This window comes from Ammodytes marinus, assembly GCF_949987685.1.
Source record: "Ammodytes marinus genome assembly, chromosome: 11".
Lineage (NCBI taxonomy): Eukaryota > Metazoa > Chordata > Actinopteri > Uranoscopiformes > Ammodytidae > Ammodytes > Ammodytes marinus.
The window spans coordinates 27,869,668-27,887,652 of NC_137215.1; the positions used below are offsets into that span (position 1 = coordinate 27,869,668).

The window sequence follows — 17,985 nt, forward strand, 5'->3', positions numbered from 1 at the left end:
ACACAAGAGGAAAGATATGAAGAAGAAATTATGATTCTGTCGACCAATCAACGGACTGCACTGTGAAGCTCCACCCTTCCTGCCCCAACGAAAGGGTGACAAAAGAAGGTGCTGCTCAGGTTGCTTATTTTGATCATCTTTCCAACTTTTGACAGTGGAAACGCAAATCAATGCGTGCAGTGCTGTACCAAACCAAACTGCAGCGCTCAGTTAAAAGCAGGATTACGTTTGTATTACCTTCTCGCCGTCCAGTCCTGGAGGACCTGGTAGACCGACATCACCCTGAGGACAAGCCAAGGCTAGATTAATAATCAGCCATAGCAGGCCACTGCCTCGTGCACAGAGCTTAATGAATAAAGTCTATTTCTTATGCTGGTGCATGATCCTAAATACTCTGCTTTCAATCAGCTGACAACTGACAAACCTTTTGCCCCAGCTCCCACTAACATGTTAATCTGGCTATGGCACAGACACACAATTCACCCCAAACATCTCCTGATGTATCTAAAATGTCTTCTACCTTGGTACCAGGGAGTCCAGGGTGCCCTGGAGGTCCAGGTAATCCGGGGGGGCCCTAGGAGGAGAATAGATCATTTATTAGACTTGTAGATTGAAAAGTAAAGTGTTGGCACATGTGGTGGTAAACCGTAGAAGCACTCACCATCAGGGGTATGTTGCGAATATCCTGTGGGGGGAAAAGTAAATGTTACCAATACTTTTGATTCTATTCTGTGGTTATTCAACATCTAAGGAAAAGTGGAACTCAGTGAGAGTGACATACGTTGTCATTGTTGTGTATTTCAGCCTTTCCTGGCTCTCCAGTTTGGCCTGGAGGACCCTAAAAGGGGACAGAGACCATTTGTTTATTTATTTCATTGTTAATATAAAGATTATAAATTGTACATGTTGTGTACCATACATCAATATTAACTGGACATTGTTGTGAATGTGCCACTCATGACTTACTCTTGGTCCAGCTGAACCTGCAGGGCCTGCTTCCCCCTAGGGGTTAGATCAATGTATTACACTTTCTCCATCAACATTCTCAGCTTGTGTCAGTGTTTGGAAAGTTCTTCTCATACAAATGTGCTTTCTTAAATAATGCTGTCTTGTCTTACCTTATCTCCCTGATTGCCTTTGTCACCCTATCAGAGGAACATAATGCATTGACTTCCATTAGCACTAGCTTTTACATTACATTGATGTCATAGCTGAATATGCCATTGGCTTTACCTTGGGTCCTGCTAGGCCTGCCAGTCCTGGTGAACCTGGTTCTCCTTTAATTCCCTGGGCTGCGATGCTCGCCTCTCCCTTTTCACCCTGCCATACATAGAGAACAAAGTCTTAGTAATAATAGTAATTACTTATTCTCATGTATCTGTATAGTAGAATCAATAAATCATATAGTAATACATTCAGATACACATATCTCAGTGGAGCAACAACGATATTCATGGAATTCTCATTGTAGCTTAATTTGTTAACATTTACAAGACATCCACACCAGCAGACAGCATTTGATTAGACAATAAACATTGGTTTTGACTGAGGAAATAATAGTTTGATTGTTCTTTTTTTTCAGCTTTCATCTGAAAATTGTGATCGGGTTGCTTGTTGACATGGAGATAGCTTAGTGTTCATCATGTAACCTATGTATGGAATTATAATGATTGGGCATGAGAGTTATGGGGGGAAATGTTAACCCTTGTCTCCATGCCATCAAATGAGAATGCCCCCAATAATCATTCTCTCTCCTTCACTGACAACTGGTCAATGACCTTTGACCTCTTCTAGTAGATGCGTTGAGTCGTTGTGTGTCCACAGAGAGCTGACATTGTATATGTCCACTATTTATCCAGGCTGTGTTCGGAAAGCCATACTAATGTCCTACTCATACTAATTTTTACTTCAATTTGAGTATGTGACGGTTGGGTATGCGAGTTTGGGTATGCGAGAAATTCCCGGATGAGTACTAACTTCCGGGAAGATTTTGTGTATGGATCGATTGGATCGTTTTCCTACTCAACCGCCCCACAATGCACTGGGTCAATTCTAGTTGCTAGGCAACGACATAGTTTGGGGTCCGCGATCTGACAACTGTACGTGCAGTCATTCATAAACTCTTACAATAGATAAGAGATGAAGATAAATACCTAACAACATTAGAGTTACTAAGTGAAATGAGTGATGCCAGTCTCATAGTGGAGAGAGATCAGAACAGATCGCTGTTCCACACACCGCGGCTCGTCCAGCTCAACTGACAGACAGCTGAGTGCTGATGAGCCGGACAGAGAGCGTCGAAGGGATCCTCCGCCTCAAAACATAATTATAAAACAAGAGGTCCAAAACACAGATGATGAACACAGGACTGTAAAAACCTAGTTCAATATCTAACCTGTGGAGGGCGCTTCCACGCTAAACAGCATCTAAACTGCCTGAATCTTATAAGAAGAAGAATAAATTCTTTATTGCTTGAGTATACTTCAACTGAAAACGTTTCGACGCACCTCACATACACAATCGATATATGAGTAGACAGTATGTAGTATATAGATGGTGAGTATGTAGGATGTAGGATGCTAGTATGGCTTTCCGAACACAGCCCCAGTCTCTTGTTTCACTGATGTAGTGTTCCTAACAGTTGTCACATGAGACGCCATGATGACGTCATCCTCCAGCCTTCCTCTCAGGGGTTTCCTGTCTTTGGCTTGTTTTAGCAGAGATCTTAAGGTGCTGAAGGCTTCGCGTTACAGTTTTATTTCGATGGCTAAACCACAGTGGGCACAACTGGAGCGACATGTGCAAAACTCAAACAACACTATGCACAGCAGCGGTTCATGTGGACCAAACTCTAGCTCGTTTTTCAATGCTTAAACACAATTTTCGATACTCCACACACTTATCTCATGGCTTATAGCACAACCTGCACAATACGGTGGATTTCCAGCACTTTGTTCAAATGCTAACACACTGCTGTCACAACTGTAAACAACACATTCAAAACAGAACAGGCCTTGTGCATTTCAAACAATTGCAATTGATTGCAATTTCAACTGAAACACCAAGGTGTCATGTTTTAGACTTGTTAGTGAACAGTATATAGGGAAAAGCTCAAAAATACTTTTTTTTTTGAAAGGGAGAAAAGTGGCAGTGAGAGTGTGAATGTGTGGAGGAAGACCTAGAAGACATAGAGCTGTAATGTCTGATGAAATACAGTAAGGGCTACACTGATATACCCTGTTGTGAATCATGGTCTCTCATTCAGAGAGGCAGGGTTGAGGGTGCAACCCAATCTGCAAAGATCTAAAGTTGCATCTGTAATACGAATTTGCCAGCAAACAAACAGCTTAGAGTTGCATCCTTACAGTAAATGACAACATTACAGGAATTGATTTCTGTATTAGAATGATAGAATATTTACACAGATAAATACTACATTTGGAAATGTTATCAATAAAATATACAAAATATGTATCTATTGAAGCAAACTTCTGATTTTAATTTCTTTTTGTTTACCTAAAAAAAACTGGTATGTTATAAAATAAATAATTTCAGTAATTTGTGTATTGGGGTTTGATGCTAATGTTTTCACTCTGAGTGTGTTCTGAGTGACAGTGTGTGTTATCTCAATGAGGATTGTTGGTAGTGCAGACTGTAGTTAGAGTTTTGCACATTGAGCTTCAGTTGTGCCCACTGGGGTTTAGCGATTGAAAAAAACTGTAGTATATATTCGTTGTGACTTAATCATTCTAGCTAGCTGTTCTGGCAGTCTGGACATGTAAGGGGGACCCATTGGGATACTTCCAATGGTCCCTTTTGATTTGCCAGTGTCTTTCCTGGTCCTAAGTCATGGTGGGATTCTCGTCTACTCCTTTTGCCCATTGGTATGTAGGGCCTGTGCCTGTACCTCCTATTCTCCATCCTAACTGTTAAGAACACTGCTCTATGTGTCTTCCTCGTGGACAAGCATTGATATCAACTCATCTCCATGACAACTGAGCACACTCAATCTGCTAATGGAGTTTGTGAGATGTAATTGAAAGTTAAAAAAATATATTGGTCAAATATCATCTATCTCCACTCCCACAGACTTAGGACATCTAAGAATGTTTTTTGACAGACCATTCCTCTTACGTCTAAAATAAATCAGTGTTGTGAAATACACATCAAGGCTAGCTAATTATAGCATCCAAATTAGAGACCACAGCACACCAAAGAGCGCCTAGTAAAGCACATGGAACAGCACAGAAAGGTACAACAAAAAACGTTAAGACTTGATTGGAGCATTGGCACAATTACAAAAGCACTGACTTCATAAATATCTGACTTTACAGACATCCGGTTACAAGAGGAACAAGGAGGACAACGGGAGGCACAACAAGACAGTTAGTGTTCATTCCATTCCTGGCCTACCCTGTAGCCTCTCTTGCCAGGTATACCAGGGATCCCAGCCTGGCCCTTTGCAGCGGACGGAATACATGTTATATAACTGTCTGATGGAAGTGGGTATGTAATGCATGCATGGCACACATTGATCAAGACATTATTTAACTTTTAATGCAGGAGTGCCCTACATGTCCAAGATGGCAACATAAAAATAAAGTAAAAATGCTTTCTATATTGCTTTTCTTCATGAATCGTGTGTAATCATTTGATATGCTAATTATTGTACAAGGGACTATCTGTAGAATATTAGTTGTAAAATAAATCATCATTTTACTTTCAGATTTGAAATGGTACATAATAATAATCTTTATTAAGGACTCAGATGGTCCACTCACATCCAACATACACACACACATAGAACACATTAAAATACATTACTCAATAAAATACTGTACTAAAATAGCTGCAAGCTATCATGCCAATGCTTTGGAAGCCTGGATGTGAACCTATAGCCCATCATAGGGTTGGTTAAGGCTATAATGATGCTATTTTCTGATAAATCCAATCGACACATGAAATTGAACATTAACTTTCGTAACAGTGCCTGACATGTAGGTACATTAGAGGACACAAATAACTGGCTAGCACTGTGCCACCTAGGAACACGGAGCAACAACCTCATGGCATCATTATACGCTACTTTGGGAACCATGAGTTTGACATGTATTAGATGAAATTCTTCCTGCCAGATTATGAGCCTTCTTTTCTATAAATAAGTGTATATAAATTGATATTTTGGCTACAAGGAGAAAAATCACGGGGTGTCACAAGAGTAATGGAATAGTCAAGTTGGGGACCACCAATGTTTGGATAAAATATAAGTATATTGCTCTTAATCTAGTCCAACCTGAGCTATAATATGATTAGGATAGGATTTTCTATAGTTTCCTTACACACCAGTAAAAAAAAAAACATATCCATTAAAAGTGAGAAATCACTTTGTTTCCCTTTTGCTTTTAGAATGCCAACATAAGAAGTGCTTTATACAGATGTATGGTGACTTGAACAGAATGGGGTGGGTGATTGGAGAACTTAATCACTTTCTTCCCCTCTGCTCATAATATTTCCTCAAGCTGTGTAGCTCATTGCTTTTCATATAAAGTGAACGGATAAAGGAAGAAGATACCTTTTCATTCATTCACAGAAGTGGGGCCTTTGGCACAAAGTATCCTATGCCAGGAAATCTTTCCATGGACAGAGCTTATTGGATCAGCCTGAAGCTAAATAGTTTGTTGCCACAGTGAAGGATGGGATAAAGTCCTGTGGTAGTTGTTTTGGAAGCATGCAGACTTATATAGTACTGTATATACTGTACGTATAGTAACATGTCTTGGTATGTATATCACAAATCCCCGACCTGGCTCATTTTATTTCACATTTGCATAGAGCACCAGCAGCCATCTCTTTTCTAAACTCCTATGGCAACAATTAAGGATCATTTTGCACTCTGTATTCATTATATAACACTAAAGGCCTTTCCAGATTCCTGTTTCCTGTGGATACCAACCAATATACACTTTCCCTGAAGTTTTCTGCTTTTTACATTTTATTTTTCTTTCCCGCCTCATCTGTCCATCCGTGAGGCCTAATGGAAAAAACACTTCTACATATGGCTGTGACTGCTACTGTCATGCTACCATGACCAAGAAAGAGCTAGAGTAGGTGCTGGTGGGCTGGACTCCTGAGGTGCTGGAGTTCATTAGAGAAGGAGAGCAGCAATTACAGAAATAAGGTAATTCATTGATTGAGAAAATCTCTGCAAACATATCAAACTATTTCAAAAAGTCAATTAGCTCCAGTGCTAACTGTTGGGCCATTGATAGCTGTTTTCCCCATAGGAGAAACAGAACTTTGTGGTCAGGCCAAAGAATGGGGACATTCTGCCTTAGCCAGCTAGCTACTATGCTTAAAGTTGGAAAATGGTCACAGAAAGTGTGAAACAAGTGTGGAAGAGATTGATGCAAATGCACAAGTTGTCGTAACTAAATAATAAGAAAATAGGGCAAAAGCAGACCCATTTTTCAAATATACCATCATGGTTCTATTAGCTCAAAATGAAATTTAACCATTTAAAAGTAGAACCATGAAGACCAGATGAACCATCACGAAAAAAAAAAAAAAAAAAAAAAAAAAAGCATAGATCACAAGGATCTACTTTGAACCTAATCCTAAAACGATTCAATGCACAGGGGCGTAATGTTAATTATTGCTGGAAAAAGCATTTGAGATACTGTGGCTCAACTGAAGACTTTTGCTATTTGAATGATGATTTCACCCTATTTGTGTCCACTGTCGGACAGCAGTTGCTCCAGTAAAAGACTATCCTTTGGAGGGCCTTTCATGTTCTATCATCCGAAACCCCAGTGTCAACGACTGTAATCTGGCCATGCATAGACGTCAACATGTCACACACACACAACTCCATGCTCAACCCCACTATACCTTCTCTCCCTTCTCTCCTGGGAAACCTCTCTTTCCTTCATCCCCCTACAGAGTGGATGGAAACATCAGCTCAGTAAAGCAGACATGCACTTTCAGGCAGGGGGGAATCAGAAGAGGAGCATAGGCTCGGTAGAAAAAGGGAGGTTCTCCTTCTGGACATGGACCAGACCGGAGTAGATGTAAATCATGTTGGACAGAAGTGTCAAGTGGTTGCCTTGTAAATTGAACAGTAGCTAGTGGAGAGATGATTTTGTATCCAGGCCAGTAAGGCAAGGTGACTCATTAATAACCTCCTTTAATTCACATATAGACCTATAGTTTATTCTCGATACAGATTACGGCTCAATTAACACGCTTTCTTTGAAGGGGGGAGCGACTTTGTTTAAAATTTCATCGAACTCACAAAGAGCAGAAAAAACTATGTATCTCCAAATGACTAGATGTGAATGAGTCTTTAGGATAAACAACAACAGATGTGTTTTTGGTGTCTTATTAAAATAGTATATGGTGGAATCAGGAATCACGTTGAGAGGAGGCTTTTTAAACTCAGCATTTCTAAGATCTTGAATGTAGCCCTGACCAGAACATTGTAGGTGGGCTGCAATCTTTATAGGCAAACTTCAGAAAAAAAACCAAAGGGTGTAAGTTCTTACCTGAATGCCTTGGTCTCCCTTGACCCCCTGTGAAGCAAAGCAGACACATACTGTAAATGTACCAACTGATAGCAAGCAAAGAGTCCACTTCCTTTAATTACTACCTTGACAAACATCTGCTGTGTCATTTGTGCATGTTTCTACTAATTGCTGTCTAAAGGGTGTCTGTCCGGGTCCAGCATCAGCATCACTGCCTGTGTTTGAAGATGCTATAAAATGATCTAGTCTAAAAAGGACAAAGCTATTTAGACGTAGTGCTCATACTCGCTATGTGTCTCGTAGAAAGGAAAGATTGCGAACGTAAAACCAGTTGGTCCCCCCAAAAAAAACAACACTACTGCATTATTGTGTATGTATATCATCTTAAAAATAAGAATGCAGATTTAAATACTCCACAATAAATGACATGGGAGAAATTGTGTTGGTTTCCTTTACTTGGAACATAGGTTGGATTGAGTTACATTGTGATGGGTGGTTGGTAGGATGGCCTAGAGGAAAGAGGGGCTGACCAGTGACTGGTCACTGGCTCGATCGCTCGGTAATACTGTGTACCGATCCGGGGAAGAATTTGGGGGAGGTTTAAAGGGAGCAAAAATGGGATACCGCTCAACCCTAATGTTCAAGGCCTTACATAATTGAGGAAAGGAGCAGTTTGAATCATTTGATCATATGACTTATGTAATCCCTTTTTGTGCAACCTCTGGGAGAAAAAGCCAGAAAACAGTGTCAACCAATGCCTCTCCTTCTGGCCTTTTAGTGACCGTCAACTCAGTAACCTGATGTGAAGCTCATGGCAGACAAGTGAAACAGGATGGGGCTGGTTTCATGGAATAACAAAGCAAGATAAAATGGTTAATGTGTACAAGGCAATCTGCTCAGAAGCCCATAGCAACAAGGTTCTTACAGCGGTCTCATTCTTAGGAAAACTGCACTCTAAACTTCAGCGGAACCCTGTCTTTTCACTGTGACTGAAAACATTAGTGTCTTCAGGCAAAATGACTTTCACAGAGAGTCATGTTATAGATATCTACTTTGGTTTTGTTGTGACAACAGAGGCCAAACAGTTTGATGATACCCAGATGACTGAGATGCTTTGCTTTAGCTCTGTGTGGAGTTTAGTGGAAGTGAAAAAAGTAAAGGATATGAACCTATAGTTTATTATACATATACTACTGTACATCTTTACACTTTATCAATTCTTTAGTCTACAATATATATGATCAGTTTTAATAGTGACATTACCTCCTGAAAACACTGGATAAAAGAGGTTTATTGTTATTGGATTAGGCCTTGTCATATTTGAAAAGAGGAGGTATGTATGCGTGAGATGCTGTCTTCCCATTGCTCCCATTGATCTCTTCTTTTATGTCTCTTTCCCAGGTGGCTTTAGTGCTATCCCATGTGTGTTGGATTATACTGTATTTTGGATCATGTCATATATTTTGGAGATTGAGCATTATCTGTATGGGTTGACATTAAGTATTACATGCAGGATCTGCCTGAGGTGGGGTGAGCTAAGATGAGAAATATCTAGATGCAAAACTGTTAACCTGGAGGTACCCGAAGTGGTGAGATTTTGGAAAGTCATGGTATTTGCATAAGAGGTCAAATAATTCCACACATAAATCATCATTAACCATTACCCTCGGTAATTAAAAAATAATAATTCATCTTTGTCTGACTTTAAATGCTGCGTATTGCAAGGGTGGGAAAAGGTATTCAAGTAGCATTTAAATCCAGGGGGTAGTACTATGGCTGACCCTGCACTCTGACCCACTCTGAATTGTGGTAACTTCAGAGGGGATATGCGAAAAATTTCAATGTAGCCATTGAGTAATAATTAAATAACCTTACTTAAACTTAGACAACATTTTAATTGAGTTCTGCACTTCCAGGTTTGTAACCTGAAATTGAGAGGAAGGAGGGCTGTCAGCAATGATATTGTGGAGATTGTGAGACTGGACTGTAGTTCATATTTGACCATTAAGGCCCTTTTTCTTTCTTAGCTTAAATATATTAGCTGACTAATAGAAATATGAAAGATTTGGCAAACTTAACCCCCTTCTGTTTTGGTTTCTCCAGATTGTTGTCCTTGATTCGTGAATCGTGAGATTCCTTTATTCCAAATGAATACAGAAATAAAATGATAATTTCTTGGCAGGAATGTGGGAATTTAAACAGTCTGCTCGGGAAATGGGAAATTCTTTGAAGTTACGTTTACAGAGGGCTTTTGTCCTGGAGATCTGAATTCCTGTTGGACTTAAAATTAAAATGGTGGTTGTTGGTAATTCTTATTTCACTATTGTGTTGAATGGGTAAAGTAGGCTATTGGATTGATTACATTTGTAACCAGATGGCTTCCCAAAATCTTAAAAAAAAAACTGCAGGTGGTGAGTTTTGCTGTCACTTTGCTGTGACCCTTATATACATATGCATTTCATCAGCATAGAGACTCTACCTTGTGACTTGTACCCCTCCGATTCTGACATCTCTCAGTAAACGATAAACGGTGTGAGCCAATTTTATATTTGAAAATGTAGAAGAGGAAATCACAGGGAGAAAGTTTGAACTGGACTGAATGCAGATGATACAATACGATTATTATTCTCTCTAATTTACAGGTGCTAAGCTTAAGTTTGGCAATACAGGGAATCATCAGTAAAATACACTCAGCGGGAAGATCGCATGTAGCAGGCCATGGTGTATGTTGTGTCTTACTCAGCTGCTCCACCTTCGCTAAATTTGAATTTAAAAAACGCTAATTTTAAGCCTTTTGACGGTGGCAAATAAGGCATAAAGCTCTCAAGGATAGGTAAAAAAGAGCCCAAAGACTCTGGACAATCTTTCAGGGAGTGAAGGAGACTTCTTGTGGAACGAGCTAGCTAGCAGCTCTCCAGGCTCAGCTAGAGGGAGTGGTGACTTCTCGGCATGAAACGTTGAGTGAAACAAAACAACACAAACGTGAAAAAGTTATAAAAATGAAGAATACCTTTGAGCCCTCAGGACCCAATGGACCGACAACACCTCGGTCACCCTGTGGAGAGACAAAAACACAGTTATTAACAAAGATTCAAGAAAGTTGACAGCAAACAGAAAGGTGATTGGACACAACAGAATTACAGGGGGAAAATATGGGGAAATCATCCCTCTAGCCAAAGAAAAGAAAAAAAACATATAAACCAACTTCATGCTTCTTTATTCCCTAGAGGTATACAGCTGTACTAAAAAAGTTAACCCTAACTGGGGGGTCAGAGATGGTTAAGGCGTTCCGTTCAAATTCCATCAACAACTCAATGGACAATGTGTAAGATAGATTTTGCACTGGAATACAAATGTACTAGCCAATATGACCGCTTCCTGGAATCTACTGACAATATTTTTTTTTTAAACAAAATACATAAAATAACTCACCTTCGGTCCTGACACACCTGGCTCCCCCTAGAGAGATAAAACAAAGTGTGGACATACAGGACATTAGTAGGTTGATATGAGGGCTTCAAAGTCTAGTTTTCCAACCAGATGATTATCTGGTCATGCTGCAGCCCAACTAAGATATTACTGCTCCTGCTTAAACCTATCACAAGCGTGGTGGAAATGGAGGGGGAGGGGGAATGCATGGGAACTCATAAAATTCAAAGGACAAGTGTAATGCTATTTAGGTGGGATTGGTCTGAATTTCAGAGCAGCTGCACAGAGAGCAATTGGAAACATCTTGACTTGATTCCTGTTTCATGTGGCTTGTTTTATCTGGGCCTGGGTGTGTTTGTCTGTAATAATTCTAGAGGCATCATGAGATGACAAGAAAAGAAAAGTGTTTACCTTAAGTCCTAGTAAAAGCTGCAGAGACAATGTAAAAATCACAATAAGGTTAATTTCACATCGACAAACATTTACCACTTTTACTAAATTAAAGTTAAATAGTCACTGAACCAAAGCTTACCCTTGGGTCCTTCCCTGGTTTGCCTGCTTCACCAGGCTTACCCTATATGAAAAAAAGCATTTGCTTTCACAAAATCTACTAAAATCTTCAATACCAGTTCCATGATGCCATTTTAAATTGCACATATGCATTTCCAAATCTCTAAATCAGTAAAGTATAGTATAGTAATAACGTTTTGGTAACACTTTAAATGTATGCAGCATGAATCACCATTCATTCATGTCTGATGAATGCATGAATATGTATGAATACATTCATGTAGTGCTTCATTTACTATCAGTATTTCACTAGCATTAATGCTAACTCCTACATGGTTTAACACAGGAACACTTACCGGTGAGCCACTGGCTCCATTCAGGCCAGGGGTTCCTGGGGGCCCTGGTGGTCCCGGGGGTCCCTGTGCTCCAGGCTCGCCCTGCTAAGAGACCTTGAGTTACAACCTGCCATACTGGAGTCAACCTGGACACACTGGCCATGCAGCACAACAACCTCACACCACACCTCAAATAAATGCAGCAGGGGGTTGTAGAGAGGAATGTTAGCTTGGGAGCAAGGCAAGCGGTTGCAAAGCATGAGCACAAACATTCTCTCTTGACTTTAGAAATTAATAAAATATCCTAAACTCATGGTTCCCTTATTAGCTTTCCCAGTCTCTCTTAAGCTCTTTGCCGACTTTGAGCCATTACCTATAAAGAATCCAATCACTAAGTTTGAGTGCCAACCACAGACACAATGGAAACAAACATCAGGGAAGATTTTCACATTTAGTGCCCAACTCCATCAACAGAGACACGGGTTATCATTTTTTTTAAGTTTAACATTTAGGGCTCATGATGACACTTTAACCATTCCATTAGCTGAAGAAATTAGAAAGCTAGTAAGTGTATTTTATCACAGTTTTGGTTTTAATTCTTTTTCCTTCTCAGTGCCTTCACCTCTATTTCAATAGCAACACAGTGGGATTAAGTGACACTCAAGTAGTCCTTCAACTTTTTGAAAAGCCATGTGGAAAAATGACTAAAGGCCCTTGCGTACCAATAGAGTTGCAATTAAAGATCGCAGAAGATGTTTGATATTGATATTTAATGCAATGAGCACAGAATATAGATAATATATTGATCTCAAGGGATGAAATAAATCTGGTTTGCATTTTCTCGCTAATCTACTTTTCTTTTGGAAATCAACAAATATATTGTCTTTGTATGGATTGATTGAGAGTAATAGTTAACATGACATAGCATTTAATGCATTATTGTTTACCTGCTCTGATTTAGATAATTTAGGGTGCATTTACACTGGGAAAGTCCACTCGTGCACTTGCTTTATAGAATTTAGTTGTTTTTGTTTGGTGTGGTCCACTTTCACATTGCCCTTTTTGCAAGTGAACCAGCATTATGAAGCTGGCACATGTGATCTGAGAAACAAGGGCAAACTTCAAACTTTGTGGAAGTGTTAGCGCAGGTACAGTATATACTTTGTGCAAATTTCATTCCATTAGATCCTGTTTTAAAACGGGGCAGATTGCGGGCGCTATTTTGCCGCAATTCATGGAGCTATTCACACGTCCAATCCATTCTTAGTGGACATGGCCCTAAAAGTATTATCTGCTTTGCATGTATATTTGCATGTGTTAGAACCATAACAATTAAGAGTTTTTAAGAAAGCTTTGTGGTTTGTTTCCAACCTGATAAATGAAGAACTTTTGTTTGACTTCCTTCCGTGCATTATTGCGAAAATAAAAAAACTGTTGCCTGGAACATGACTGAACATTCAGGAGCACTGGCAGCCAAAAGTTGGTTAATGACAGCATGGTGGCGGTGAGGGGATGCAGAGGTTGCGATGACAGGCGCTGGCAGCTAGGGGGCAGAGAGAGTTGTACCTTGAGGCGTTTTAGGATTAGAGGGCTTATTGAGGGCATGTTGCGCACGGTGATGGGCAACATCTGCCAGGGGGAAGTCACAAAGCGCACAGGTGGCCAGCACAGGTGCAAAAAGGTCACAGGTCAAAGGTCACCAGGAGGCCAGACAGAGAAGATAAGGTAGAAAAAGACAGGGAGGAGGGGTATGGTGGAAACAGAGAAATAGAACATGAGAGTGAAAAGCAAGGAATTGGGAAAAGCAAAGGGGAGAAAAAAGGACACAAGGTTGAAGAAAGGAAAAATACAAAGAGAGTCACCAGCAGAGCAAACTATGGGCCTGGAGTGGCACAGTGAATGCTGGATGGATTGAGATGCTTTCTTTATTCCAAATGAACATGAAAGCGCTCAAATGTCTGTATGAGGCTATTGATTGCAAATCATCAAGCATCCCCTATTTGTTCATTGTGTGCATCACTGTCCCCAGGCCCTTAGATTGCAGCAGAGCAGAGGTAGGCACCAGTCTTGCCACAAAGAGAGTACAGTGGTACAGCTCCATTTGCACATTGAGACTTACTGTGGCCAAGTGTCCAACACAGGGCTGTACAATACGCCGTTTCTGTTGAGATGACCATGGTGATCAAATACAGGTTCAAGTTTAGAGAGGTCAGTACAGGTATGATCTTGTTGATACATTTCCCCACAGACACCCAGTAGAACCAGCCGCATGCAAACTTGCCTACTTTTTCATAGCGTACATATTTCCACAATTGTTATAATGTAGAAACCTTAACATCGACAGAAAAGGGTACTTTCACCCAAGAAACTGAAACCCCAAAGACATATTGACTACTTTGGCAAACATATTTCTAGCATTGTCAGCTTTTCTCATTGAGTGATCAGTCAGACAATTTCAATAGTACTATTTCTATGGAAATATATACGGCATGTTATAAGTTAATATAAGTAGGGGGTATAAATGATATAAAAGTAGGCAAGTTTGATGCTTTGGCCCTCATCATTTCCAGCGATCCACCACAAATGGAAATCGGTTTAAATGTATAGTGAGGGGTTGCCAATATCAGAGTGAACTCATTTAGTTACATTCCAATGTAATTTAGACAGCATGTATGACAAAATTAATATTATAACTAAAAAATATATAATTTGATGTTTAAATATTCAAATTGCATGAATCGCCATCACCATAAATTTATTTGACTTTTTCATTTCATTTGAAGATATAAAAATGAATACTAAAAAATTAAATTGCCATCTGTCAGCAATTTCTATATTTGTGCCACTTAATTCTGTATTACATCATTTGCATGCACATGGAAAAAACGTTTTTTAAATTCAATTAAACTATTCAATTTCAATAATGCCATATCTGTGCTTCAGTAGTTTGTCCAATTAATCTCGATTCCAGATGCAATTGAAAAAGCTACTATATCTATGAACCGCCTCATTGACACATTGAACCTTTTTCTTTTGGGTGGATAGGAGAATGTTGAGGATCCCCTTTGGGATCTGGGGGCCCTGGCTCTCTTTGTGGCAGGACTTGGTGACACCTCTGTTGTTGAGGGTTATCCACCCACAAACCTTTAACATCAGAGCCTGACTGGAGCGCAAGGCAGCCAGGGTTTTCAGAGGAAGATCCTGCACAAAGGTGCCCTACACACCAGGGAAGTGGTCATTTCAGTCAGTGCTGGTAATAGTTGCAACAAGCCATTATCCAAACTACACAAAAAGTGAGTCATGTATTGTGACGTTTGACTTTAAGATGATTTCAGATTGAAGAAGTAGGTGATTTAGTCCATGGGCCAAGTCCCTAAACGTCACTTATCGTACCATCTGGGCAGGCAAATTCTAGTTGTGTTTTTTTTTTTTTTTTTTCAAAACAGAAAATGAATAAGACCTTTTTTTCATATCATAAATCAAAAACTACTATCACAAAATAGGATTGCCTTTTCCGCATGTTTTTAAGAAGAAAACATGCCAATTATATGAGAGATGTTCTGCTTAAAAACATGCCTAAAAGGCAACACTTCTTTTAGATAGTATTTTTTTATTTATCATATGAAAAAAGGACGAATCCATATTCTGTTCGGGCAAATCTTTGGACACATATAAGTTGCAAAAATTAAATAATTATTTGAACTCTGGCTCTTCCAATACCAGTTGTTAAACAGTTTGGGGTTTAAAAAAAATATGCAAATGTGCACATAATTAGTAAAATACTGCTAAATGTGTTCAAACATTTCTGAAAAAAAGTGTAATGTAAAAAATAATTGCTTATTAGTGAGTTATCAACTGGCAAAGTTTCATGATATCTACAAGTTAAAGATGTTACCCTATTCACCTGCATTGTCTCGCCTCTATTAGCCTATACTTTAAGAGCGGATAACCACTAAAAAGCTACCAATATAAAAGGTCTATCACATCAAAACCTCATCTAGGGATGTATAGGATATAAAATACACAACTTGAATTTGCCCACTATTTGTATTTGTTATCTTTTCTTTTAGTGGCTTATGTTCAGATGGATATCAATGTCACGTCTTTGAGTTAAATGCATGGCTTGAGTAAGGATGTGGTTGGCCTAGGCTCAGCATAACAACTGGAAGCAGTGGAACAACTAGCTTGGCTATGTGTAGAGTGAAAAACGTTGCATATAGAACTTTTAACGCCCACTTTATTTCACTCGCCCAGCACATTACAGGGAGAAATTAATTATGGTTTCTCAGGTAAATGAAACTACTCCAGAGAACCACAAAGTGTTTTTCTTTTTAGTTTCTTTGCATTTGAGGTTTGAGGTTTATTTTTTGGCAGGACATCAGCACAGCAGGGCCGGCCTATGTCCGTCCCCGACGTATTTACAGTGCCAACAGTCTTCAATGAATTCCTCCGGAGGCCTTTACAGTGGTCCCACTTATTGACTGCCTCCCATGTTCCAGCAATATATTATTATATCCGTCTTGCTTCACCTTGGAAAGAGGCTAGCTGTTTCCTACTGCTTCAAGTCTTTATGCTAAGCTATGTCAACATGTCCTGACCCAAGGTTCGTTTTAATGCATAACAATGACATTGATATCAATCTTCTCATTTCACTTTCAAATGTCCCAAAATGTTGAATTATCATTTGAAGACCGGGGCTGCTGCTGAAAATAAGCATGACATAAAAAAGACAATACATATATGCCGATCTTGCTGGCTTTGTCCTGGAATGAAAATTCTCTTCACACTGACAACAGAGATCACATACAGATTTCTGCAAGTAGGCTCTGGAGGTACATGGAAAACATATTCAACAGGCATACCAGCGTGTGAGAAAAAAGGGGGGGCTGGGCTTCCTCCTTGGATCAAAATATCAAACTGAAAATCCCCCCCCCCTTCCCTCCCCCAGGTCCTTCTTCCTCTGAACTCACCATTGGGAAAATTGGTCCAGAGATGTAAATCACAGCATGAGGACATTATCACTATCAAGCAATAATGCAATTATTATTTTGAGGGGCTTTTACAGCGTAGCAAATGTTTATAACCAAGAAGAAAAACTCCTTGTAGAAGTAGTTTAGTGACTTGAATTACAGTAAATAGTCTACGCTAGAAAAATCCCCCCTTTTACACAGGAGACTATTATCCTTGGCACCCCGCACACTCTTATCACGTCTGACTGTGTGCTCCGGCCTCCAGTAATTGCTTTGTTTTCTCTCGACTTGCCAAACCCAGATGGAGGGGGCCAAAGCTCCACATGTGCTACCCATCATGGTGCTATACCCGCTTTGCCTGTCCAGCTTCTGCAGTAGTTTCCAACTTCCCACTTCTGTATTCTTTTTCTGACATAACACATCTGTAAACCTCATGTAAGCCAGAGCTAATGACATAAGCTGTTGGATGCACAGTACAGGTATAGTTTTTGTGAGGTTATGACCACATTTACAGATTCCAAATAATTTATGAATTTTAGAATAAACAATGATCAAGAGGCGATAGCCAATGATGAAAGAGAATGAGTCCAATAGCAAAAGTTTTCTTACGCGGTGTGTGTAGTCTCCACAAGTGCCCTGGAGAGAACAGAAAAAAGACCAATCAGTAATGAGACCACACATAGTAGTTTGATTATTAGTTCCAAATCCACAGATCTATCTCCCGGACACTCCTTTAACAGTCCTTTAAGTAACGACTCAATCTGAATACTTCTTCTACCCCTGCTGGCTGTGGACTGTAGAATGTGTTATTCACTGGCCAAAACTGTCAACTATACTGCAAACAATGTCTCACCTTCTCCCCTTTGGGTCCAGGCTCCCCCTAAAAACACACAGCACAGAAACACAGGTAAATGAGACACAGTAGATGACTGGTTCAACAGGTAGAGTAGCAGGTTATTATCACAGGTATTCATATCAGACTTCCAAAAACTTACTGGGATTCCTTTAGGGCCACGCTGACCCTGGAAGTGAACACAAACACTGTCATTCTTGAAAGTGTTATTTGCATCGGTTTACAGCTTAACACATAATACAATATGACTCAGTACAAATGTCCCGATTCATTGAAGAAAGAATAGCAAAAATCTCAAGATATCCATCAGAGTTATGTTACATGAGTCTATTCCAATGGCTTGTTTTGGGGCACACATTAAGTGTGGC

At 39.7% G+C, this 17,985-nt stretch overlaps 1 protein-coding gene across 1 annotated transcript in view; it reads right to left on the reverse strand.

Moving 5' to 3' along the window:
- Nucleotides 1–17,985, reverse strand: part of col13a1 (collagen, type XIII, alpha 1) — a 100,061-nt gene that overhangs the window by 17,419 nt on the left and 64,657 nt on the right. Inside the window, exons 11-27 of the mRNA XM_080036671.1 lie at nucleotides 17,760–17,786; nucleotides 17,618–17,644; nucleotides 17,374–17,400; nucleotides 13,914–13,955; nucleotides 11,816–11,899; nucleotides 11,482–11,523; nucleotides 11,361–11,378; nucleotides 10,953–10,979; nucleotides 10,531–10,575; nucleotides 7,542–7,568; nucleotides 1,234–1,320; nucleotides 1,119–1,145; nucleotides 967–1,002; nucleotides 782–838; nucleotides 662–685; nucleotides 521–574; nucleotides 238–282 (exon numbers count right to left, since the gene is read on the reverse strand). Of these exons, the coding sequence (XP_079892797.1) occupies nucleotides 238–282; nucleotides 521–574; nucleotides 662–685; nucleotides 782–838; nucleotides 967–1,002; nucleotides 1,119–1,145; nucleotides 1,234–1,320; nucleotides 7,542–7,568; nucleotides 10,531–10,575; nucleotides 10,953–10,979; nucleotides 11,361–11,378; nucleotides 11,482–11,523; nucleotides 11,816–11,899; nucleotides 13,914–13,955; nucleotides 17,374–17,400; nucleotides 17,618–17,644; nucleotides 17,760–17,786 (696 nt within the window). The remainder of the gene's footprint in view (nucleotides 1–237; nucleotides 283–520; nucleotides 575–661; nucleotides 686–781; nucleotides 839–966; nucleotides 1,003–1,118; nucleotides 1,146–1,233; nucleotides 1,321–7,541; nucleotides 7,569–10,530; nucleotides 10,576–10,952; nucleotides 10,980–11,360; nucleotides 11,379–11,481; nucleotides 11,524–11,815; nucleotides 11,900–13,913; nucleotides 13,956–17,373; nucleotides 17,401–17,617; nucleotides 17,645–17,759; nucleotides 17,787–17,985) is intronic.